This window comes from Netta rufina, assembly GCF_964035555.1.
Source record: "Netta rufina genome assembly, chromosome: 3".
In the NCBI taxonomy this organism is placed as follows: Eukaryota; Metazoa; Chordata; class Aves; order Anseriformes; family Anatidae; genus Netta; species Netta rufina.
Window position 1 is genome coordinate 81341575 of NC_140125.1, and position 27040 is coordinate 81368614.

The following is a 27040-nucleotide window of genomic DNA, read 5'->3' on the forward strand; positions in this document are numbered from 1 at the left end:
GCCACTCACTGCTTCTGAGAGGCTCAAACAACATGGATGCCATCTCCTCTTTGCAAAGCCTGGTTTTGATACCTAGAACAGCTTTAATATTCTAATTTACTTTTGCATGTAAGTACTTTCAGCTTGTTTTGGCCAATTTCTTTGTCATTTCAGGCACTAAGGCCCTCTTAAAGAGCACATTTCCTTCTCTTCAATAAAAACTTCACTGAAAGTTCCTAATTTTCAGAGAGGCTGTGTGCAGTGCTTATCCTGCTACATCTGTAGGCTGTCTGCACATTAGCAACTGTTTAAATAAAGTGACATTTTATTATGTTAGTTTCTTCCAGTTCCTGTTCTGCATTCAGCCTCTTTAATTAAAGCCCTCTATTTTTGCTAGTTGTTTCATGCTGGCAAATGCCTGCACCTGTGTGGAAAAAACAGGAACTGAACCTCATTTGCTTTCCTCTGCATCTCAAACCTGTTTCAAAAACTGTACAACAATTATGTTGCAAATAGTAAATCCACAACACTAAATACAAGATAAATGGACAGTTTTATTTATTTTTACTCACAACTGCTGCAACAAAAAGAGACATAAGGAGATATATAATTATGCAGTCTTCCTGCCTCTCACTTAGGTACAAGATCTTGGAACCACTTTGTCTGTGACAGACAGTTGCTAAAGTTCGTCACTGTTCTTGTTTTACACAGTTTTTTGAACTGTGTAACTCAGCAGTAAGTAATCTTTCATTTGTACTATACCAGGAAAAAAATTTGGAGTTTCCAGAAGTCTGCTGACCAAGGCCCAATTCCGAAGGCAATGAAGCTGGTGAAAGGTCTAAAGAACAAGTCTTATGAAGAGCGCTGGAAGGAGCTAGGGTTGTTTAGCCTAGAGAAAAGAAGGCTCAGGGGAAACCTTATAAAACTGTACAATTACCTTAAAGGAGGCTATAGCAGGGTGGGTGTTGGTATCTTCTCCCAAGCAACAAGTGGTAAGACAAGAAGAAATGGCCTGAAGTTGCACCAGGGGAGGTTTAGGTTGGATATTAGGGAAAATTTCTCTCTGAAATAGTTGTGAAGTATTGGTAAGAGGTTGCCCAGAGAAGTAGTTGAGACACCATCCCTGGAGGCCTTCAAAAAACATTTAGATGTAGTGCTTAGTGACATCGTTTAATGTTGGTCTTAATAGTGCTTGGTTTAAGGTTAAACTACGTGATATTAGAGGTCTTTTCTAATCTGAATGATTCTATGATTCTGTGATGGGACTCCAAGTTGAAGTGGTACCTAAAGCTTCCTACTTTTCATACGTAGTCATTAAATCACTGATGCAACAGTGGCTATTGAAATTGTTAATCTTACCTGAAATCACATGCTGTGGTAAGCTCGGCTCCTCCTCCAATAGCTTTTCCTTGGATTAGTGCAACACTGATCAATGGCAATCTACGCAAGAGAATTTTGCAAGCAAAATTCATTCTTTTATTCTGAGAAACAATCAAAGGCAAACTATCTTTACAGTAAAAGCTCAGAAAAACATTCTGCTCTAACTCATTCGTTCTTTGAATTCAAATCTATTGAATTTTTTCAATAACATCTTTGCAGGTTAGCAGCACAATACCAACTCCACTTAAACTAAATCCATTCTTTCATAATTAATATGGGAACCATGATGCAACAGCAAGACAGAAATATCTAATGGAATCACAGTAAAGCAGATCATGTACTATATTATGAAAAAAAAAAAAAAATACATACTACGATTATACCTGAGAAGGCTTTCTGCAAGAAGGAATGACAGGACAGTGACACAAGACTCTACAGTAAGCCAGGACAGAGAGCAGTAGCAAGGGACCCCAAGAACTGCACAGCTCGGTTGTTGAGAAACAATGAGATTCAGCGTGACAACTTCAGCAAACTTCTTCAAACAGCAGTGCTATCATCTCAAACATCAATAAAACTTTTTTTCGGAGGACAAAACTATCCTTTGAGGATAGCAACAATCTGTTAGCTATGATGGTGCTGTATTCGATCACGTTCAAGGTAATTCAAAGGACAGAAGGAAGGAAGACTATGTGGGGAGAAACTCTTTTCTGACTGTCATTGTGAAATCAATATTAATAAACAGTGACTGACTTAAGATAAGACAAGTACCCTAAGAAAGGAAGATAACTGGTCAGTCCCAGACCTGATACATCTTTTACTACAAAGAGGCATTTAATTCATTAAGCAGGGTTAAAACCACATTCAGAAGTCAGCCTCCCAATCACAATCTGGTATTTGGTTTTACTTCTACTTTAAGAGAAATGCCAAAAATTTCTTATGGCCCAAGTCCACTTGCCAGCTGCAGCACACTTAACACAATAATTTGCACAAGGGAACCCCTGGAAAAAGGTAACCTCATTATTCCTACGGTTTGTGGGAACCCAGAATATATGGGTTCGAGCACCCTACATCCACACTCATCTCATCTGTTTGAGGCACCTCCTTCATGATCACAGTTTGCCTCAGCTCCCTCTGAGGGAGACGGATCCAACTAAGATAGATCTTGCCAAAGAGCGATTTAGTGCTCCACCTGAACCACAACCGCAATACAGTGCAATATACTTTAAGTCAAGATACCTGAGGTGAGATTTTAATCTTCATACATCTTCTTCCTCTTTGTTTTGCCACATCACTTTTGATTATACCAAGGCCAAATTATACAAATGGATTCTAATTCAGATCCTGAGGATTCCTTCCAATACAGTACTACTAAGAATAAGTCTCCAATTTCCTGGGCAGTTTTGCAGAATACTGTTAGCTCATAACATTTTATCATATATACTATTTGAAAACACAAAATATTTATCTTAACAAAGCCCTGAGCAGTCAAAAAATGGAACCTACCATACATGCGTGTAATAGAAATGTGATTTCTTAAAGGAAGCTGAATCTAAAAGAAAGGAAAAAGAAATCAGGAGTACCAGATGGTAGAACTGAATACATTCCTCCTATGAAGTGGGAAGATTAAATAAATATATTAAATAAATGTTACCTGTGTGGGCTGCATAAGCTGGCCCTGCTTGTTTGTTAAGAGCAAGCAATTTCTACTGAGTTACAAAAGTCAGCTTCAGAAACATTAAAGGCCTATGCTTCCTTAACTATAGTTATCTCTCATCTCTCCACATAGAAACCTATAGGTATTCTTCTGTTCCAATCTTTGGAAAGTCTAATAATAGTTGCAAAATGTCAAGGCCTAAATTAAAATCCACAAATACTTACATAATTAACATATGCAAATACAAGGTCTGGGATTCAAAATTTAATATTTAAAACATCTGATTAAAGAGTTAGCCAAAACATATTTCAATCATTATAATTACTTCATAAAGAAAGGTAAAGAAAATATATTACCTCATAAGTCTGGTTAAGGTGTTTTGCATAAACATGCACATATTCATCCCATCCTATAAAGAATGAAAATTCAAAAATGTTAATTGGTTAATCTTGTCCATAATCCAGTCCAACCCCACTAAGCCCAAAGAGAAAACCTAGTGTAGATTGAGTTAAAAAAAACAACAAACACCCTCAATCATTTATTAAAATTGCAGTTATAATTAAACCACTATAAAAATAATTTCAATACCAACTTGCTGTGATGTGAAATTTTACATCCTTTCCTCTGAATCTCCTGTCCTCATTCCTCCCAGATAAACACCCGTAAAGATGAGCTTTAAACATTTGTATAGGACCATGGATGGCTGCGAACTCCATACTGCTCTAAATCCACACAACTTTACAGAAGTGAAAATTTACCAGCTTTTTATTTTAATCATTTGAATCAAAAGCATTTCAGGAAAAAAAGATTGTAAAACAAAAAGGAGGAAAGACGTAGCATCAGCTTGCAAACAGTAGTGACTAGGGAATAATTGTTCCCTTCTCTTCCAGTACAAGAACAAAGGCTTTAAATAAAATCAGCTGCTGCCAGGTTCAGAACAAATATCTCTTCCTACAACATACACAACAGAACACTTTGCAGCAGATTACTGCAACCTTTAAAGGACTACATGAATTCAAGAACAACTACATAATCTCACAACAGAAAAATCTGCAAAAGGTTACTAAGTACAAGGTAACACCTTCACACCATAAATTGCTGGAGACTAAGAAAATATACTGAATTAAAATCATTCTCTCTCTGCCTTCCCTGTTCTTACGTTCTTCTCCAGGCGTCTAGTGTTGACCAGGAACACACACACATGACTAAGCCAAATGATACAATATGACCATGGCTGTATATGTATGTTAAATGAACTGCACATGTGACATTTAATCCAAATTAAGAAAAATAATGCTTGGGTATAGTGAAAATAATAAAGTAGGTAACAATTCCATCTTGTCTTCCAAAAAATGGCAGGAAGAAAAAGAAACAACAACATATCTGTATCAGTATTTACTGATTTCTAATGAACGGTTTTACAGGGGTTTTCATGTTAAAGAATCTGCCTTAATTAAAAGTTTCTGACTCATACCTATGGGAAAGAAAAGACGCAGTAAATCTTCAGTACCTCTTGGAATAGGGGCTTGCAACAGGAATAGGACAATTTCAGCCAATTTATTGTTAATTTATTCATGTACTCCCAAGACCTACTCTGCCCGTAGCCAACCAGAATTATGGTATTCAGGGACAGATTTCTGGCAGACAGAAGATGCCATGACAGCAGCATGAGGAGCAGCCAGCAGGCTGAGGGAGGCAATTATCCCTCTCTGCTCTGCCCTTGTGAGGCCGTTCTTGGAGTGCAGGTCTGGGTCCCCCAGCACAAGAAGGATGTTGATCTGTCAGAATGGGTTCAGAGGGCTACAGAGATGATCAGGGTGCTGGAGCACCTCTCCTACGAAGAAAGGCTGAGGGAGCTGGGGCTGTTCAGCATACAGAGAAGGCTCTGGGGTGACCTTATTGCAGCTTTTCAGTACTTAAAGGGAGCTTATAAAAAAGGTGTAAAGCAAAAGAGATGGAGTTACTTAAGTCCTGGACAACATACCCTTCAAGTCTTCCTGATAAGAAAAATAAGGCTACTAGTCAGAGTATTTTTTATCTGAATAAGAGAGATGTTCACTGGAGTCTAGTGGAATAATCACATTTTCAGCTCTAATATGGTCCTCAGAGTCAGAAGAAAACTAGTTAGAAGAAAGGCAGGTAAAATATTGTATGCACTACATGCAAAGACAAAAAAAAAAAAAGGATTAATAGCTTGGGGTGCAGCTGGGAGATACAAGGAAAAAGAAAGTCACTTTCATAAAGTAGAAAAGGAAACTGTACCCCTGGTTCTTTTTGCTGCAAGAACTTACAGTCATAGAAAAATAGAATCACAGAATCATCTAGGTTTGAAAAGACCTTCAAGATCACCAAGTTCAACCATCACCCAGACCTACTGAGTCCCATCACTAAACCATGTCCCTTGGCTCCATGTCCACTCGTCTCTTAAATACCTCCAGGGACTGGGAACTCCATCGCTCCCCTGGGCAACCCATTCCAACGCCTAATCAACCTGTCTATCAAGGAATTCTTCCTAATGTCCAACCTAAACCTCCCCTGGTGCAACTTGAGACCTTTTCCTCTTGTCCTATCACTTGTCACCTGAGAAAAGAGACAAACACCACCCTCAATGCAACCTTCTTTCAGGTAGCTCTAGAAAGAGATGAGGTTTCCCTCAAGCTTTCTCTTCTCCACACCAAACAACTGCAATTCCCTCAGCCATTCCTTGCAGGTCTTGTTTTCTAGTCCCTTCACCAGCTTTGTTGCTCTTCTCTGAGCACACTCAAGCAACTCAATATCCTACTGTACTGAGGGGCTCAAAACTGAACTCAGCATTTGAGGTGTGGTCTTATCAGTGCCAAGGGGACAACCACTTCCCTAGCCCTGCTGGTCACACTATTTCTGAGGCAGGCCAGGATTTAGTCCATCTTCACAAATCATTTCCATCTGCTCAGAAGTCCTCTGCTGCTTACTGGTTAGGAACCTCTGTTGTAAGGCTTCTAGATGGAGAACAAAGAAAGTGAAAACCTCCTTCATGCCTCCTTCTTCTTAGCTGTTCTTTCAAGAACCTCTTCTGCTTTTCAGATAGCCAGCTTTTCAAGTTTCACTCCAGAATGAGGATATTGTTCTTGGAACCAGGTTTACAAGGGCAGAAAGAAAACATTTTTCTGTAACAATACCACTATTAATTTGCCTGCCGTGATTTGGTCACCCTAACATTAGTGCTCACCAACAAAGAACAGGCAGGGGATCTGGGTTCGTTTCAGGGTTAGGAATAGCTGAACATGAGAGGAAGAGGAGAGGGAGGAAGAAGAGGAGAAGCCACTCAAAGGCACAAAAATCCTTCAATGTTCTTGGCCATTATTTTGCCTTTCCTGCACCAGATGGAAAGGCAGACCATATTGCAGATTATGACAAATACCACATCCATCCAGCCAATTGGTTGAATAAAATAGAAGTGATTTCTGTCATTACTAAAAGCTCTTCAACCCCCAAATTACAGATGACTCCTCTAACTGGACTAAGAGATCATTGCCAAAGCTCAACTGGACAAGAGTTACATTTGTTCTTCCATTTTATTCAGGTCCAGACACAGTGTTGACAAAATTGAAACCTCCTTGTAATAGCAGCCACCCTGCTTAAGTTTGTTTTTGACTTGAGAATATATAAGAAGTGATTACTTGTCTTTGCTTTTAAAGGTCAAACTACTGAAGCATGGGTTATTTTATGTGTAAATGCACCATATACTGTTCTGAGAAACCAAAATGAGATTTTTAAAAGAAAAGGCTAAAAAGAATAAGTCATGTAGGAATTCAGAGTTACGAATCAATTACAGTGACACTTAAGCCATGGCTTAAAGTGGTTGCCAGCATTTTTTAAACCATGTGCTTTGCATGTAAAATTGCAGCATAAACACAGTGAAACACTTCTGTCTGATAGGGATCTCTGAATATCAAAAAGCTCATTTTTCTCCCAAAACTTTGTATCACTACTTGCCTGGCTGTTGGGTATTGCTTTGACAGTATTCAAATCAGATCCTGAACAAAAAGTATTTCCTGCACCACAGATGATAAGGCCTTTGCCATCCTTCCAGTTTTCCAGTTCAGCTACCTTCTCCTGGAGCTCTAGCATCATAGTGCCTGTTACAAGAGACGAGAAGCAACGCTTAGAACAAAATGACTATAAGCAGCATGTTTTACACTACATTCTTCACTACCAAAATCAAGTTATCATTAAGATGTAATAGGCTTAAAAACACAAGGGAAAGAATCACCTTAAATCCCTGCCCAGCACTGACATGTTTTTAATCCAAAAATGTACTTACTGAAATTTTGATGAGTATTCTGCAACTTGCATTACACTCACCAAAACAAAGCAAAAAATTCAAGTGGCATAAGCATAAATTCTACCTGATTTATTCTTGTTTATAATTGCATAAATTCAGGACACAGTAACTTCTTGTGTCTATCCAAATCAGTCCATCTAGTCATGTCCATCTTTTCATGTCACTGACATTTCACTCTGCATATTCAAATGTAAATATAATTAAAAAAAAAAAAAAAAAAAAAAAAAAGAAAAGGCTGCAGAGCAAACAGTGTTGAAGGCCAATGGCATTTAGAAGCATCCATCCAAAAGAAAATAGATTTAAAAATTGAAGTAAAATAACTTTTTTAAAAGAACAATAAAAAAGGAAATTTCTCTGAAACATCTTCTATTCCCTCCCTGGTAACTGTCTAGAAAAGCTGTCTTTACAAAGTACGTCCTAGGCTTCAAATGTATGGATTAAATAGTACCGTCTTTTTACTTCAAATATTCTCACATGTTCACTTAAGAGCTTTCTCATACTACAGACGATTATAACTGTGCTAATCCCCAGAGTTACACAACAGACTTGTTTGGGTTATTTTATTTCTGCTCTAAAGAAACTGGAAAAAAGGATGAAGGGAAGAAAATTATCAGTGCTGTGAGACAGCTATGTAAAGCTCACATTTAAAATGTGGAATTGAGAGGTTTGGACACTTCAGACATTTCATCATGAGTTGCTGAGAGTAGAATCTAGTTTGTTCAGTGAAAACTCGTTTTACGTACTGCCCAAAGCAACTGCCTGAACTCGCATTGGCAGGCTTTACTTCCAGAGACCTCTGACCACACCTACCTTTCTTCATCAAGTATATATGGAATTCGAACAATTACTGCAACAGCCCATGCCCGTGATTTTTTTAATCTTTTATTGCATAACACTGAGGTGTGAATTAACATCTGACATCCAAAAGTAGTCACTCCTTAGCAAGAAACATTTTCTCATCCATTTACAGATCTTCAATCTACTTCACATTATAGAATATCCAAGTTGGAAGGGACTCACAAGGATCATCTAATCCAACTCCTGGGTCCCTGGAGGGCCACCCCAAAAAAAAAATTATCTATCTATCTATATATATAAAAATCAGACCATGTATCTGAGAGCTTGTCAAAACACTTCTTGAAGCTTCTCTGGGCAACCTCTGCCAGTGCCTCACCACCCTCTGAGGGAAGAATTTCTTCCTTAAATTTCATCTAAATCTACCCTCCTTTAGTTTGAAGCCATTACTCCTTGTCCACACCAACTGAGCATACCCACATTAACTTAAAGCTCTTCCCCTCTGAAGGACTCTCATATGTTCTTAAGAGAAAAATATTTATACAAAGTAATTTTAAAATGCAGCATAACTACAGGATGAAGATGCTTTAAGCTCTACCCTCCTTAGATGAGGATGTACATGGACAGACCTACCTTCTTCAGATGTAAATGACCTTTAGATTAATATCTCAAGGAATCTTTCATTTTTTTCCAAGTCTCTTATTTTTTTGACCCTACACCTGTACACACATTTCACTGAATGTACAGTGAACATTTCCTGGCCTAAAACTGCCTGTTAGCAGCCATCCTAACATCCTGAGATTTTTTTCTTCCTACTTGTTTTCCTTACAGTTCCTTATGAAGTATGCATCCCAGCACCAGGCCAAGAACAAATGCTTTATAAAGGACCTCCAGCTTGGTTTGGTCTCAGCCACTGAAATAGCTGAGACCATGCTCCTGAGGAAAGCAAGAAGTGCACCTTAAATATTATATACCAGAACGATTTTTATTTTTTTTAATGGCATACTATATACCAGAACTGCACTTTTACCAGTTCCTTTCCATTTGCTTTTATAATTTGCTCAGGCTATTTGTGTGTTGCAGATTACATCTGTTTTCACTGAATTTCACCTTTTTGATCTTGAGCTCTTTGTAGCACTTAAGCAACTTCACTTTGAATTCCACTCCCCTGCTCCAAATAACCTTCTTGCAAGTTCTTCCAATCCTGGGTCATCTGATAATTTCAGCAGTTCACTTTCTATTCATCACCCAAGATACAAATGAACATACTGAGCAGAACTAGGCTAGCAGAGGCTTCCACGATCTTCACTTAAAATGCTTTCCCAGCCTGACAGCATATTCAATGTCTTTCCTACAAACAGTTCTTTAAATAGGTGTGCTTCAACACCACAGATTTTGCTTTTTGTGTATTTCTCAAGTTTCTTACATGAAAGGTATTTGGACTGTCATCAAAGCTTTGCCAGAGCCAAGACATAGCACAACCACTGTTTGTGGTGCTTTTAATAATGAAAGCAGTGAGGTAGTGAAGAGTCTTTCCAGAGAGTATTATGAACCAAAAATCTAGGTAACCAAAAAACTGAGCTTATAAAAAGGGACTGTATGAGCCAGCCGCATGCAACAGTGGGTGGAACAAGAGAAAGAGGTGAGCACCTGCCCCCTCTCCCTGGCAGAGGATTCCCACCATTACCGTGTACACTGACAACACTGAATTATTTCACCAACAGACACATCACAGGATGTCTGATACAATGATGAGGACACAACAGTAAAGCAAATCCTCGTTCTGCCAGTCATGGTCCTTCAACATACGATACCAGTAAGTTCATGCTCCTCACAGCAATGAAGGTACTTGCAATATTTCATCTGTTTGTATATTAATTGTTAACTAAGAATAAATAGCTTTTTATTTAGAAATAACAAGAAATTATTCTAGATTCTATATTATAATTCCAGAAAATAAGTTTATCGTCATTACCTTCTAGTTCTTGCAGGCTGGCCTCCTTCTCTTTTAAATAAAGTTCAACTTTAGTTCAGCAAGAGGTTGGGTTGCTGAAATTGGTTCCACCAGGCTTAAACTGACATTATTAGCATTTGTTTCCAAAGAGACCATTTCAAACAGGTGGCTATCAGATTCCAATTAAGAAGAGAAAAAAGGCATAACAACTTCCACATTGCCCATTAGCAATTTGCCAACAATTTTGTTCTGCTTTCAGTTCCATGAGTTGCTCAAGCTTTGAACAAACATAATTCCTCTGAGATAAAAAGCTGCTGTGCAAAGTAAATGCTTGGCAAATGGAATTTCTCTCAGCAGTTTAATGATGTTTTGCAGCTTTCTAAAGGAAGCGTATATGTACATACAAATTCATATCTGCCACTCTTCAGAAGCTCTGAGACACAACATTAACAGAATTTCTTTGAGGTAGGGTATTTCACAGGCTCTGGCAAATGAAGTTAACCAGGTCTTGCTGGAGCAATTTAAGGGCTGTACATCCTATTCCTTTCCACACTTCCCCTGAAGGGTATTACTCAATACACAGCAAATGGAAAAAGATCAAGTGCTTGCTAGTTCCTCAGCACCTATGGATTACAGACAATGATGTTAAACTGAAGTGAAGAGCATTGTAAATTAACGTACCATACCATCACTTGTTTTGGCCAAGGAGCCAACATGACTCTGCTTCTACTCTCCTTGCTGCAACAACAAAAAAATCTGTAGCAGAGGTGCACAGTGAAAAAAAGCAGTTATCTCCTAAACTGCCACTGTAAGATTTTCCAGAGCAAATTTCTGTGGCTATTACCTAGCGAAATGGGGTACTGCTCTCTAGAGGGCTCTACACACTCCTATAAAACAGAACTGTCTGGTCCCATGGATCATTTGCTGTATGCTAATCAGGGTCTGCAACAGAGACACAACTATTAATTTCCTCTTAGTTTTTTGTAGCTTCTGTTTGCTACTAGAACACTGAAGTCATTCACATTCACTAATAATTTATTTTCACAGCAGTCTTATAACATTACAGACCACCAACTAAGCCAGAGAGAAAATACCTGCTAATTTTGAGTGTCCAATTTGAGAGGTCTGATATGATTTCAGCACAATAACGTTGTACAGCACTCAGTATAGTCAAAGCACAGCTACCAGTGGCCTAAACAGCAGTTGTGACTGCTCAGCACTTCTGGAAATCAGTTCTGAGACCCTCCCTTCAAGCACCCAGAAAACATGGAACACGGTTTTAAGTTCAAAGTTTAGAATCATAAAATCACAGAATATCCTGAGTTGGAAGGGACCCACAAGGATCACTGCGTCCAACTCCTGGCTCCACACAGGACCACCCAAAAATCAGACCATGTGTCTGGAAGCATTGTCCAAATGTTGCTTGAACTCCAGCAGGCCTGAGGCCGTGACCACTGCCCTGGGGAGCCTGTCCCAGTGCCTGACCACCCTCTGGGTGCAGAACCTTTCCCTAACCCCCAGCCTGACCCTCCCCTGTCTCAGCTCCATGCCGTTCCCTCAGGTCCAGTCACTGTCCCCAGAGAGCAGAGCTCAGCGCCTGCCCCTCCGCTCCCCTCGTGCGCCATGAGGCCTCCCCTCGGCCTGCTCTGCTCTAGGTTTGGTTTCAGCAACTTGACTTCCATTACATCTGATCCCCATAGCAGGCTGGGCTTTATCTGTCCTTCCTCTTTTATTGCTCACTTCTCATGATTCTTCCAAACAAAACAACAAAAAAGCTATGAACACCCAGCCCATAAACTGTAGTTTGCACAGCTCTATTTTAAGTCAAAAAAAAAAAAAAAAAAAAAAACAACCTGTAGAAAAAGAGCAAACAGTAGTGTAATTATGATTGTATAATAACATGTATGCTGACAGGGAAGTATTCAGAAAGACAATCTCCATGCTAATGTCTTTTAACTAAACTTCTCATGTTATGCAATGATTTTACACATGAGCTTTTAAGAAGAAACAAAAGAGCAACTGCAGAGACATCTGGGTGAATTACCACAAATTCTGTTATTCTGTTAGGTTTTCTTCCTTTCAGCTAACAATCATTTGTGGACATTCTCCATGTAAACAGCTCTATGCTTTGCTAGTGTGTTGCAAACTTATTTGCTGACAGCAAAGGAACAGTGAGAACTGGGCAGGAAAAGAGAACAGCAAAAAAGAAATCAACAAGATGACAAATGCATCCATTTCAGAATATTAAGAGATAAAGGCATTCTTACAGGCTTGCAAACAGCTCAAGTTCAGGCACATGAAGACCCTGAACGTGTGCCACTTATGTCTGAAAAGAATTGAATAAGTTGGAATATTGCTAGACAGTTAAAGAGAGAGAGCAAATATACATATCTTGGAGATCAAAAGCTTCTCATTGTTCAAGACTAGTAAAATATAGCACTTGGTTTTGATAACTATACGCTTTTACACTGGACAATACTTAAGAAGATTCCTCATCTGCAACACCTGAGAATACCCAACTCATCAGGCCTTTCACAAACATCAGTATTTAAGGTACAAGACAAGTGAAGAAGAAATGGAAGTCAGTCTGGGAAACTAGAAAATACCAAATTGCAGAAGCTTAAGTTAGAGGGAAGATTTGAGGTAAAGAACAACATAATAAACTGGCCCTTTCTACACCATCTACAAAACAAAGATCATATTTTCCCATCCCCATAAAAATACCACATAGTTCCAGAGCAGTAGAGGCAAAACAAAAGAAGAAATAAGAAAAAGCACAGCAGCAGAATGGTCCTCACTGGAAAAAAAAAAAAAAAAAAAAGAAAAAAAAAAAAGAGGAGAGGTACGTTCTGCAAGACATTCTTTATGTCATTAGGAACTTCTTGCATCTACGATGTTTAGGGCAAAAGTACCATGAAGAAGAGGGAATTTTACCACACCTCTGGTTAAAAATCCAATATTTCTTTTAGTTAAGGAATGGTAAGGCACAGCTTTTCACTTTGTTTATGCAAAACCATAGAAGAACTAACTGAAGGGGGGTGGGGGGGATCAAAAGCAAACACAAAAACCAGATTCTCATTTCTGTTAACTAATTAATACCTGTGAAGGCATTCATTAGCTGCGGGTTGTTCACGGTAAGTATTCCAATGCCATTATCTTCTTTGGAAAGGTTGATGGATCCACCAGCAAACTGCTGAAGTTTCTTCTTTATCAATTCTTCCTCATAGCCATGCGCAACATTATACAGTGATACCCTTCTCTGCTGTATTATCCTCTTCTTTGCAGTCTGAAATATTTTTTTGCATAGAGAAACTGCCATTTCTGGAAAAAAAAAAAAAAAAAGAAAAAAAAAAAAGGAAATTTTTGCTTTGAGATCCAGCTGATCCAGCTCAGTTTTCTTTCTGAAAGAAAGAGAAGCAGGACAGCAGAAACTAATATGAAGAGGATGGCATCACAGAAGTCTACAAAAATTTGCTCATTACAGACTGTATTCACAAAAATCTTAGTTCGAAACTACTCCCACAAAGTTAACAGCTTGAGTTTTATGCAGTGATTTTAGCAGTTAAGACAGAAATTACCATCTTTTAAAACCTTTTCTTGTAAAAATTACCCCAAACTATTTGGGTACAGAACACGGAAGAGGCTCAAGAAATGCAGTAAAATACTTGCATATTCCATTAGACCAACGTATTCTGTACTAATCTTCCAACCCTCTTCCCCTCCAAAACAAACAAACAAACCATGCACAAAAACCTCACATCTGTGTTGGAGAAGAAATCCTACTGAAACCTCTAGCTTTCAGAAAGAGGACTTCCTGTTTTTCTGTAAGCAACTATTACAATAATACGTTCCTGGGAGAAGTGCTGAAGAACTCAAAAAATTAGGAACCAAAGATCTTTCCCACCTTCAGGTCAATTCCCTATCATCTAAGTCCATTAACCTACTTATCACGTCCCATCTTAAAACTGGTTAGATTGCCTAGCCCCTAGAAGCCATCCATATGTCAGTATCTCTTGTTCCACTTGGAATTGACCTCACTCAGACACAGGGCACCAGAACCTATACAGTATCCCAAAGGAGGAAAAGTGTAGAGCAGTATTATAAATGGAGTATTGCCCTTGCTTTCTACACAGCTACATAATATTGGTAGTCTACTTCTGTGTACCAGAACACCCACGGCTCATTCCTCCACTATTTCCACTCTACAAAGTAACCACGTGCACCAGGACATAACAAGGAAGTCATTAAAAATATTATTATTTATCTTTTTTAATTAAAATTTAATAAAGTTAAAATCTGATTGAAAACAAAATCAGTTAGCTCATATTTAACATCAACCTACTGCTCTGTATCTATGAACATTCAAATATCTGCAACATCTCAGCTATCATCCTTCAAAGCTTTTAAAATTGCTTTTAATTTATTTTTTTTTAAATAGTGGAAACATATTTCCAAAGGCAATTTCTTAGCCAAATTCTTCTTCTGATATTCAGGCTCTCAGAAGAGAAAACGTCTTCCATTTTCTCATGTCATCTAGTACAGCAAGGTGCCAGAACACTAAATAAATAAATAAAAGAGCATAAGGGAATAAAGTGACAAATTTATTTAATTCACTCAACTTTGACTTACGGCAATCCGCACAAAGCACTGAAAGCAAGCTGTTGCTCTAAATCTTTATTCTCCAACATACATTCATGCAATAAAACCTCCCACCCAGCTACTAATTTTTGGCCAGGAGAGAACAAACGCTAAAAGCATGGATAGGTGCAGGCTCTTGCTGCAAAACGCAGCTTGCACTATGCCTGATTCAACACAGAGCAATTAGTTTCCAATTTTTAATGAATACAAAGCCTCCCCAATCCTCATAAGAAGAAAGATGAGACTTAATTCTCTAGGAAACCACAATGATTGGCTTGATAGAAAAGAAAAAAAAAAAAAGCCTGTTCTTAACCTAACCCCTTGCCAAATTATATCTGTTTGATCATTTTTATACTACTTAGATTTTACTTGTCAAAAAATGTATAGAGCAAAACAGCTTTAAGATATGGAAATTTCATTCCACCAAAAAAAGAGTCTGTCATTTTTAACTGTGTGGTTATATGCATTAACAGCTCTTTAGTATTATCTCTATGGCAATAAAGAGCATCAGCAAGTGCTGGATTAGAAAACAAATTGGACATCATTGCCTGCTGATCGTGACTCATGATTAATGACTCATGCAAGGTATTATCATTGAATTACTTTTTAAAATCCATCTCTTACAGTGCCGGTCAGTACCTACTACTTTTTTAATAAATACAGGATTATTTTTAACAGCTCAGTTAGAAAAAGCTAACCACTGAGGAAAAGCATGAGGTTTAAGCTTCACTGCTCTCGGACTAAAGGAATTTTTGCTGATCTCTGACAAACAACACTCAAAATTTCAGTAAGTATGGAGCAACCCACAGCATGACTGAGACTGAGTTTTTGTACTGCAAGTGAAAGGAATGCAAGAGATAGCTGTTGCTGTAACCAGCACAATGTTGTAGGACAAGCCAAGAGATATTGTACTAAAATTTTCAGCTTAACATAAAATAATTGTCTATTTAGATACATTAAAATGAAGTCTTATAGTCTGACATGCTATACCCATTAACATCAGTAGCGCACAGAATTTATGCATAGCTTTTATAATGACCAGATTTCTGACAGTATAGGAATAATGAACAATATGGACAATTTGCATCTTTCGAATTTTGAAAACTGCTAATGTATTGCTGGTAGCAAGGAACAGATAAGCAAATAGTATGGATATCACGAGCTGTACATTCCACATCAGTACCCAAGTTTTGTACCTCTTACATAAAGCAACAGTTTCAATCCCATATGGTACTCAATTGATTTTTTTTTTAATACACTTTCACATGGGCTAGAAGATTATGGGTTAACACGGACACATGTTGGAAGTCAACAGCTCAGTATCAAAGGAATGATACATGATGTGAAGGTGCCATATATACACATGTAAATGTAGACAGTTACACATTTTCTGTGTATGCATATGTATCAGAGGCCTTCTGAACACTTTTGGTAACTGCCTAGTTAGAATTCAGTTCTCAAATTAATATAAAAATAAAATAGAGAAAATATCAGCATTGATATTCCATCTCTAGTAGACAGAGTCCTTGGGAAAACAATACACCCCAACTCTCAACCAAGCATACCTGTCCTTGCCAAAAAACACTGTTCTATTGCAACCCTAATTTTTCTTTTAAAACACACTGTATAAAACAGCAACCTTAGTCAGTATTGCCAGCTGCAATTGCCAGAGAGCATAAAGATGACTGGCCAGAGCAATGGTTAAAGGATACACACAGCAACCTCCTGGATGGTCAAAACTAAGATAAACCAGAGAACTGGATGCTGGGAACTCAGGCAGACATTTGAGCTGCATGCTCAAACAAGAAAAGCTGCGCTACAGAGCAGCTACACAGAAATAATCTACAAGTTAAAATACGCAAGCAGGGAAAACTCCAACTCCAAGATAGTGTCTGAATTACTGACACAAATCAGGGAAGAAGAAAAGGGGGAGAAAGGATGCAGGGACATGCTATCACCAAGCAGCTTACAATGACTGGCCGTGATATATCAGAGAAATAAGGATGCTCTTTCTTTTGGGTCAGGAAGTGACAGGTGTGAAGTGAAGACATAGACCTGTGCATCACCTGCAAAGAGACATCAGCTGAGTTTCTGGTTTTGGATAAAGGTATCCTGAGATAAAGTGCAGCAGGAAAAAAAAAAAAAAAAAAAAAAAAAAGGACAACTTATAAAGTCCTTAAAAAATATCAGGGAGAAGAAAATATTCAAATTGCATAATAAAAGAACAATTAGAAAGAAAAATATAAGATACTGCCAAATGTGTTAAAGGCAGCTGACAGGTCAAGAAACACTGGGGAACTTGACCTGACACTGACCTCCAGCAGCTGTAATTTCAGTGACAAGCACAGAAGTGTGAAGGCAGGGTGTGGAGAAAGGGATAGAAAATGTATACTGATGATGATCGTGAGATGATTCACAGCTTAACCATGCGTGTGTGTTACCAGTCACTGTCTATCTGTGCTAGGGAACAGTGAGGGTGACTGATGGGTGCTGCACTGGGTTCCCTCTGTGAGGGTGACTGACTACCAAATAGAAGGCAAGTGGTGAGCCAACCCTGAGGACCAGCACAACTGCCTCAATATCTGCATGAAAGCAGACAAAAGAGCAGAGCAAAGGGGAAACACAACCAAAGCATGAAAATAGTCCATCTGTACAAAATAGGTAGGTTGAAAGTGAGTGATAATCGTTAACACCAGCTGACTGAAACCTGGGACAGCAGGCTGGTGAGTGTTGGAGGAAAAGAAAAAAAAGAAATTCTAGTGTTGGAGGTGGGGATGGAATTCAGAAACTGCAAAGAGGGCCAGCCTGGATGAGAAACCAAAACAAGGGCATGGGCCTCATAGTGAAGAGGAGTCCCCAGACCCTGGCTTCCAACACAAGAAGGGTGAAGGCAGGAGGTATCACCTGAGCACTGGCTGAGCAGGCCGCTGATGCCAGCTGCTTGTCAGCACCCCTCACCTGAAGGTTACAGAGCCCTCCATCTACCTATCTCACCTGCTTATGCATCAGTCCTGTTTCCTTCAGCGATGCATGGCCAGGCGAACTTAAACACCTTACCTGGCAGGTTCTTCCCATTCCAACAACTACCAGCCGAGGCAACCTGAGGGCAGACACCTCTCCAGCTGGCTTTACTTCAGCTGGAAGAAAGCAGTGAGCAGATCTTATGCAGGCCGAGGGATCAGAGGCACAAAACTTGCTCTCAAACCTGCTGAAACTTGTTCAAACTTTTAGTACATCATTGCTGGTACCTACATCATAGCCAAATTAGGCAGGATCAATAATCTCTGCAGTTCAGTGTGAAGATCCTTAAAGAGCTTTGCAATTCCTCTAAAATCAGACTTTAGAAGTACCTAGAATTAGAAAGGACTTTTTTTAGCCATTATAATATATTCAGAGAACAAGCAGTTTGGGCCTCCCAATTTCCACTTTTCAGCATTAGAAACGATGTTTACCTGTCCAGAACTGAGAGAACAAGATGTGAGACATCCAAATAAACTAACTGAAGATGCTTCAAACCACACACCATGAAATAAGTTTTGGAAAAAGATTTTTAACATTGCAAGTTACAAGAAAACATTGTCGGTGATTTTAGTTTTAATATGGTTTACCCTTTACACCTCTTTTCTTTTACAGTTGCTTTTATGTTTTTTTCTCTTTTCAGCTTCTACCTCTTTTTTTCCTTGTTTTTTCTTTGTTTCTGAACAGATCACTTTTGGGGATGGTGTGTGGTTTCTAAACCATTTGTTCTCTGCTTAGTCCCTGCGTGCTAAATTTTAGATTTAAATCGTCTCTCTCTGTTCCTAACCAATTATTTTCCCTTTTAATCATGCTTCAATTATTTTTAAGATTTAGTAAACAAATCACACAGAAAGTTACCCAAATCCAGTGAAAAATAACGGCCTTCAAGGACGTAAAACAGCTGAAAAAAGAAGCCCTTCCATAAATACACACGACACTACCCAGTAACATTTGGTTCTGGTCCCACAGTGAGCACAGGAACCGAGTTTCACAGCAGAGGGTGAGAGCAAGAACCTGTTATCTTCTGCAGAAAGCACACAGACACCTCATTGCTAATACATTGGTCTAAAGAGGTCTGTTTGTGTATCAGCGTGAAAAAAAAAATCATTTTAAGTTCATGCAAAGCTCACTGTCCGCTAGGTGTGTTTTGGACACCTTTACGGGGAGCAGACGCGCCACCCCACAGGATCGCAAATGACCCCAACCAGCTCACTGCTTGCCTCCCAGTCACCAAATCCTGACCCACAAAAAGCAAAGCGGTGAATTCATCCTGGCCGTCACCTCTTGTGATACTTTCCCGATACGCCTTGAAAACGACACGAAGTTTTGTAGCCAAAAAACAGCAGCGGGGACAGCAGCGGTGTCATCCCCCAGCCCGCTGCAGTGACACGGGGCACTACCAGGACGGCGGGGCGGCTCTGTGGCAGGACACACACACACACGTTTTAGACAGCAGCCACCCTGCGTGGCGAGCAAAGCAGGCTCCCAGGGGTGAAACCCCTTCCCCAGCAGAGCCTCCCTGCCGCCCGCTATGCGGGACCGCGCCGCCCTGACAGCCCCGACACGGGCACCCGGCCCCGTGCTGCCCCCCGCCGCCGCCGCCGCCGCCGCCCCGAGCCTCTGCGCCCCCCTGCGCCCCAAGGCGCCGCCGCAGCCCCGCTCAGCCCCGTCCCTGTCCCTGTCCCCGTTCCCCGGGGGAGGCAGGCACCGACCTGCCCGCAGCCCGGCCCGGCTCCAGCTGTGCCCCTTCCCCCGGCAGGGCGGTGCTGCGGAGAAAGCGGCCCCGCCGGGAACCACCACCGCGCTGCCGGGGACCGCTGCTGCTAGGGTAATTGGGTTGTGTCTCCTCCAGTAGTAGTGTGCACAGCTGGAAGCTGGGTTTTCAGCCAAAAAACCTGAGTTTCGGCCCAAGCCGGTGTGGCGGGCAGAGGCCAGTGGGATGAGGTTCAGCATGGCTAAGTGCTGGCACAACAGCACCGTGCAGCGCTACAGGCTTGGGGCAGAGGGGCTGGAAAGCTGTGCAGAGGAAAAGGATCTGGGGGTGTTGGTGGATGCTCCCCTGGACATGAGCTGGCAGTGTGCCCAGGTGGCCAAGAAGGCCAACAGTATCCTGGCTCATATCAGGGATAGTGCAGCCAGCAGGAGCAGTAGGTGATTGTCCCCCTGTACTCTGCTCTGGTGTGGCCACACCTCGAGTACTGTGTTCAGCTTTGGGCCCCTCACTACAAGAAGGACATCAAGGTCCTGGAATCTTATCCAGAGAAGGGCTATGAAGCTGGAGAAGGGCCTGGAGCACAAGTCCTGTGAGGAGCGGCTGAGGGAACTGGGGTTGTTCAGTCTGGAGAAAAGGAGGCACAGGGGAGACCTTACTGCTCTCTACAACTACCTGAAAGGAAGGTGTGGGGAGCTGGGGGTCAGCCTCTTCTCACAGGTAACTACTGATAGGACCGGAGGGAATGGCTTCAAGTTGTGCCAGGAGAGGTTCAGGTTAGAAATGAGGAGACATTTCTTCTCGGAAAGAGCAGTCAGGCACTGGGACAGGTTGCCCAGAGAGGTGGTGGAGTCACTGTCCCTGGGGATGTTCAAGGAAAGGTTGGACCTGGTGCTTAGGGACATGGTTTAGTGGGTGATATTGGTGGCAGGTGGATGATTGGACCAGATGGTCTTGAAGGTCTTTTCCAACCTTAACGATTCTATGATTCAAGAAGTTAGTGTGTCCCTGTCCCCATCCATCCAGGATGACACCTTGCACCGCAACATATGCTTCTGCCCCCAGAGCCCTGCCTGCAGCCAGGCTTAACTTAAGTCAGTGTATTTGGCTGTCCCAACCCCTGTGGCCATGGCCCTTGCCCACGCCAGGCCTGCCCACCACACTCATGCAGCTTATTGCCACAGGCCCTGCGCTGCCATCATAAGGAGCGATGCCCACTCTGTGCTAACACGTGTCTGGTTTGTGTTGTTCTAGGCGTGAGCAGCTACCGAAAGGAGAGCTCCTGGCCACTGCCTCCCCAGCATCAGGTACCACTCACTGGCACCAGCACTCTGCAAGCTGTGCATGCATGGAAAGTAACTCATCCTGGAGATTCAATGTAAACTTAGAGCTGGCATGAAATGGCACTGCTACAGCCCTGCCTGTCCTGTCTTTCCCCTGGCCATTTGTTTTACCTCCTGGAAGGACGTGTGCTGCCCCACCAGGAACTAGACTGAGGAAAATAAATGCTCATTTCAATGCAGATCACTTTGAATACACAGCTGCTTTGTGTATTCAAAGCAATATGCAAAAGCCTGCTGCTCTTTATTGCTATGTCTTTGTTAATATACATATGTAAGATGACTCACTTTAAAGTATTTGTAGCCTGAATAAAAAAAATATGCTTGGAAATACTTCTCCACCTTTATTAAAACTGTTTTTCAACGTAACTGTCAATACAAATGGCATAAAGTCGGTCTTGTTGATTAAATATTATGATTGAACATGCAAAGGATTTCAATTAATCATACATTTGGAAAAACAAAATCTTTGCACTCTGAACAGATATTTCTAATTTTCTATTGTTAAGAGATCCTGTAAGAATATGAAATATTCTGGTCTCAGATGGCAATATCTTCACAGAACAGACAATTTCATTTTCCTTATTATGACATTCCCAGCATACATAGAAATATTACAAGAGGTGAGCTTGCCTCTTATTTCAGTGTAAAGGCTTTTTTCTCTCGTTTGCAGAGGAGAGATTCTTCCAGCAGGATTCAGTCATGTATTTATTACTGTAAAACCTCAGTCCCAAGTCAGAAATCTGCACTAGTGAAGCAGCTTTCAGCATGTCCTGCTCCAATGCAGTATCCTCTTCTGTTGAAGCAATGTCCAGGCATTGTCCTAACTGTCCTAAGCAGAGAAGAGTGGTGGTGGTTGGAAGCTCGTGGTTTTCCAGGGAACATATTGCCACCTAGCAGCGCTCAGAGAAAGTAGCACAAACCTGACCTTAAGTTTCATAGTTTGTCTCACTTGTCATTGTGTTGTACCATGTATAACGTGATGATTGGAAAAGGATATATTTAGACTACAGAGTGAGGAATGGAGGAAAACAGACTAATTGTAGCCTCCTCTGATTACTTATGTGTTGAAAATTCCACCAGCAGGACAGTGACACTAGTTCCTGCATGCTTTAATGTACAATAAGAAAGAGAGAGAGAGGCACACAATTCTGTAAATAGCTTCTTGTTCTTATGTGTGCAAACAATCCCACTGATTTCAATAACACTTTCTCCTTGTAATGCTAAGCCAGTACTGCCATAGGAGAGCCAGGTCATCACTTGAATTATTGAGTATGTTCCCGTTTCCTATCACTGACCCCAAAGCAACTTCATTACTGCTGATGGCTGTGTACTGGCTAAAAGAACAAAGCCCTGCTCTCAGGTTCAAGGCTGCCAGACTGAAATATTGAATTCCAATATATACAAAGCTCCATGGTACTATTTTTACGAACTCCTTTCAGAGTCACTGAACAAACCAATGACAGATCGGGGCTTACATCTTAGGAATTATTAGATACTAACTGACACACAACCCCATGGTCAATTCATAACGAGTCCCTTAACTGTAATTTTCGGGATGAAAATGTCATCAACTCTGTTTGGAAAAATAACAGGCCAATGGTCTAACATATACTCCAGAGACTAGATCCACAAAAATGACTTGGTACCTGCATTCTATTTCTAAAACCTTTCTCAAATTTAAATCTCAAAATCATGATGCTCTGTTTCTCTTCCCCAAGCGGCTGTCTAACTCTGGAGGCTCTCAAGTCCCATTGGTGCTTGACAGCCTCACTTCATGGGAAGAGACAATTTATATCAGACTGGCTAACAAGACTAGCACCCCAGTTGTCTCTCCTGTCCTCACTGCAGATACTGGAAATACCCCTGAGCTGCTGCAGCTTTCTATACATGGCCCCACATGCCAAGTTAAATTTGGTTTGATTTCGTTGGGCTGGGGCTGGCTGGGGACAGCACAGTCACTGTGCATACCTCAGGACTGTAAACTTATCAGTCACTTGTGTGTCAGCCTTTCCCTCTCATGAACCAAAGCAATCAGCACTCAAGACTAGGGCTGCTTCCCACCTAAGATTCCATCACTGAGCATGTCTACAAAGGGCTCAGCTCTTTCTGGGTAGCTCCAAACCCATCCCACCATGGTGTGTTGATTCAACATTGTCAACCCATGCCATTTAAGGGTCACCATCCTGTGGGCAGAGCTGACCTGGCTCCACCAAGACACAGCTGGAAGAAGAGGTGAGGAAGCATCTGCAAGGAAGCACCTGCCTGTTGTACAGTGGCATGGGAACCATCACCCAGCAGGGCTCAGTGCCCTCTTCTGCCCCAGAAAATGAGCTTGTTTCTCTGATCACCAGTCTCTGGCATGTTCTAGGGAAGCTAAGGGAGACCAGCCCAGGCCTTTGTGCCAAAAGCTATTTCACTTGCTGTAGCATAATTAAATATTCATTAGGCCAGAGAAAAGGAAAGAGGTTCAGCGTGGCCACAGCTTGATGTTTGCTCAGTCTCTCGGTGACCCAGCAAATATTGATGTATTTAAACATTAATACCTACTGTAAGTTATTACATGCAGTATAGAGCAGTTTGAACAAGCAGGATGAAGCAAGTTCTTGTTCTCCAAAGACCTCTGTCTGGTTATGGCTCAGCACTAGAAGAACAGGCCTGGTGTGGCTGCTGCCAAAGGGTCAGCAAGCCCCTGCTGTGTGGTCCCACCTTTCACTCTTACCAGCACCGTCATTTGTTGGACATTAATTTGCTGTCATGAAGTGTATACCATACAAAAATAAGCTTGTGTGGGGTTTACCTTCCTACACAAGAGCTTATTTCCCAATACTGCTTAATTTACAGTACATCTTGAATTAGCAGCTCACCCCCACAGAGGGATGGTGGTCCCATGCTTCTTTCTCTTCCTTCCTGGGAATGAGGGTGACTGCACAGTGAGCCAGCTGAGCTCACCCAATGGGCAGAAAACTGTTTTAGCACAACATCTAGTGTTTGGTTTGTTCCCAGGGCCAATGAACTGAACCAGACTGGCTTGCTACCAGGTGACCTTCAGGAACACAGAAATAGGGGAAAGAAGTAGGAGGAAACCTCAGGCAGAAGGCTGTCCTGTTTTAGCAGCGCTGAGCTATCAAACGAGCTCTGTCATGTTTTTATACCTGGCTCCCATGGTGGACAGGGTATTGCCAATTTGAGGAGAAGGAACAGGTTAGAAAATACGTGCCCCAAGAAAAAGCTGAGAGCCATGTGAGCATCTCTGAGGGGCAGCTAGTCACTGCATCAGGTTAATTGTACCGGAAAAGCTCAGCCTAAATCCCTCTGAAGATCCACCTCTATTTCTTCCCTCTTTCTCAGTTGTCTCTTGCCACTGTGTTCTATAAGATTTCATACTAAAAAAAAAAAAAAAAAAGGCATTGTACCTTTTTCTACAAGAGTCTTTGAATTGCATAGAAGTAGGCCAGGTGATAATTGCACAGCACATTGTAGTGCTGCTTAAATGTCAGCTGTTAATTAAAAGCCTATCCTGAAAATGGGCCATTAATTAGGACAAAAGCAGCCATCCTTTATGGGTTCTCACTAACCAGTGAGGAAAAAAAACAAAAAAAAAACACAAACAAAACAAAACATTATTTTAGCATTGATATTGGAATTGTTAACTTTTATTTGATGGGGCTTATTTACTATTTAAAGAAAAAAAATAAGAGAAAATGTAACACTGAATTTATTGTACTTTCTTTTAAAGAGAATTTAAAATAGATATTCTGGCACAAGAATATTCACATGTACACAGATTGTGGTAGAAAATATTTCAATGTTAGCTCCAGATGTCTCTAGCAGTTGTATAACTTCAGTAGGAATGCTAAAACTCTGTAGATACTAAAACACAGCTCTAACCTGCAAAACAGCCCATTGTGGCACTTAACATACGTCTTTCTGTTAACAAGCAAATGGCACTATCTGCATGAACAATGTTACACAGGCACCAAAATGTTTGCTAAATCAGGGCCAGAAAGTGAGGCTTCCTCTGAAGCTTTTCTAAACCACCCCGAATCATTAGGGAGAATCATCATATCGATAAAAGGTCCAAATTTCCCAGGCCAAAGAGTCATGCAGCTTAACCATTTCACATTTTTTCCTCTCTGGCCCAGGTTCAGCAAGGCAATTAAGACCCTGAGTAGTCCAGTCGATGTCAGTGACACACAAGCACTTTGCTGAATCAGGCCCATCCTGCCTGCCAAACCTCGTGCTCTCTCTCCTTGCAGTGCATTAAAGATTTCCAAAGAGCAGTTGCAGTATTTATCTGTAGCTGCAGCATGAAATTATGGTAGGTGTTGGCAGTTTCATGCCTATGCCTCAGGTCCATCCACCAGCAACCACGGAGTGAGCTGGTGAAAGATTTTTGTCTTTTGCAACAGTGCCATGGCATTTGCATGAACTACATTGAGGCACGTGACTGGAGATGCATAACAATGATAAATAATCTCATTTGTGATGAAGACTTTATCCACATAGTAGCCAGATCTCATAACTTTATCTCAGGTAGCAGCAAGAGCTAAGGCAAACACTTGCTTCTCCCAAAATCTTCCCACTCCGGAGGAAAAACATGATGGATGCAATGCTGGGGTTGCTGCTAAATGAACAGAATTGGATGTTGTTTTAAGGCAGCATTGTTCCCTACTTTCATTTGCTTTTTCATTGGTTTTCATCCTTCTTGCCTGGCCATCGTTCTGTTTGCTTACCATATTTTTATACTTCACATTTTATAGATAAAGAGCAAATTGTAGCAGTGAGAATTAGGCAGCAGCGGGAGCTGCAGAGCACTTCTCTTTAAAAGCAGAGGTGTTTTTATTTGTCTGAAGGGCACGTTATGTAAGTGTATCGCTTCTGCAGCTGAGATATTTCAAAAGATAAATAAGCAGGCTCTCAGCTGGCCTGAGGCTGAGCAGCCTGCCTGCTCCTATGACCCCATCCCCACTGGGGCTGCTAGGCCTTACGCCGAGATGCTGACCAGCTTAGGGCTTGCCTGGTAATAGGCCACAATGAATGGAAACACAGCATATTTAAAAATACTGCAGTGGTAGACGAGGAAACTGATAAAAAGAAGTTTTTGACTGACTTCAGAGATTTCATGGTTACCCATGAAGATTTTTTAAATAGTGTTAAAGAACTAGTTCTGGCTGTGATCAAATCTCTGAATAAGTTAATTTAGGAATAAACTCATACCTACACATTAGTGTTTTTTGTTGTTGTTGTTTTGCTTTTCGGGAGGGGGTGTATTTTTTGTTTGTTTGTTTTTCAAAAGAAAAAGCTTGCATATCTGCTGTTCTTAGAACCTTCAAAGATAACCAGCACCTACGTTTTTCCTCCAATGAAAGCATAATCCTGCACGCGTGTAACAATCTAACTCATCACCCTTTTTATAATATTAAAATGTACTGCTCTTGTGGCATAACTCAAAGCTAGAGCCAAAGGCAGAAAGATCTGGAGGCAAAACAGACCTTTCATGACTCCTGTTCTGCCACTGATGCTTCCTGCGCTGACCCATCTCTCCCTGTTGACAGAAAACAGCTGGACAAACAGCATACGAAATCTCCATTAATTGACTTTTTGGAAGTAGCTAATTTAAGCCCAAAATATCACTGAACCTGAATAACACAGGCACACGAGTATCTTTGAGTTACCTCGTAATTTGTGCTATGTTTTCACTAGCAGTGTAGTCCATCTATATTTTACTAAAGTCAGTCTAGGTAGGTGCACAGTGCCAGCTGGCCTAAACTAGCAGGGGAGCCAAATCACTTGATTACCAGTGGTAATTAGGGGAACCTGTGCTAACTAGCAGGCTGGAGTCAGCCTGAGCTTAAATTAATGTGATCTGTGTCATTGCAGCAGGGTTGCCCCTGCTTGCATTGGTTGCACATCATCTGCTTGTACCTTCAGACAGCTTTATTTTGGGATGCTGCTGAAGATATGATCAGCCTACCCTGAATGGCACAAAGCAATGAAAAGATCATTACATCACTTTTATCATCTATCTCTATTGCCTTTCAAATACATGTGAATAAAATTGGATTTAAATTATTAACAAAAAGTGTTAGTCTTCATAGAATGCCTTTCTGTCTTTCTGGTATTTAAATAACATTCCCCTTCCCTCCCCCACCCCCCAGTAATATAGTAAAATAACAAATTTTACAAGCTTTTAACTGCTGAATCAAACAAATAAATCATAATTTGTAATGCATTCAATGCGGAC

The 27040-nt window shown here is 40.9% G+C and overlaps 1 protein-coding gene across 1 annotated transcript in view; it reads right to left on the reverse strand.

Moving 5' to 3' along the window:
- The window catches only part of ECHDC1 (ethylmalonyl-CoA decarboxylase 1), a 41606-nt gene extending 22116 nt beyond the window's left edge, over positions 1–19490 (reverse strand). The window contains exons 1-5 of the mRNA XM_084284824.1: positions 19455–19490; positions 13186–13407; positions 6989–7131; positions 3370–3422; positions 1339–1419 (exon numbers count right to left, since the gene is read on the reverse strand). Of these exons, the coding sequence (XP_084140950.1) occupies positions 1339–1419; positions 3370–3422; positions 6989–7131; positions 13186–13405 (497 nt within the window). The 5' untranslated portion in view covers positions 13406–13407; positions 19455–19490. The remainder of the gene's footprint in view (positions 1–1338; positions 1420–3369; positions 3423–6988; positions 7132–13185; positions 13408–19454) is intronic.
- Between the last annotated feature and the right edge of the window lie 7550 nt (positions 19491–27040).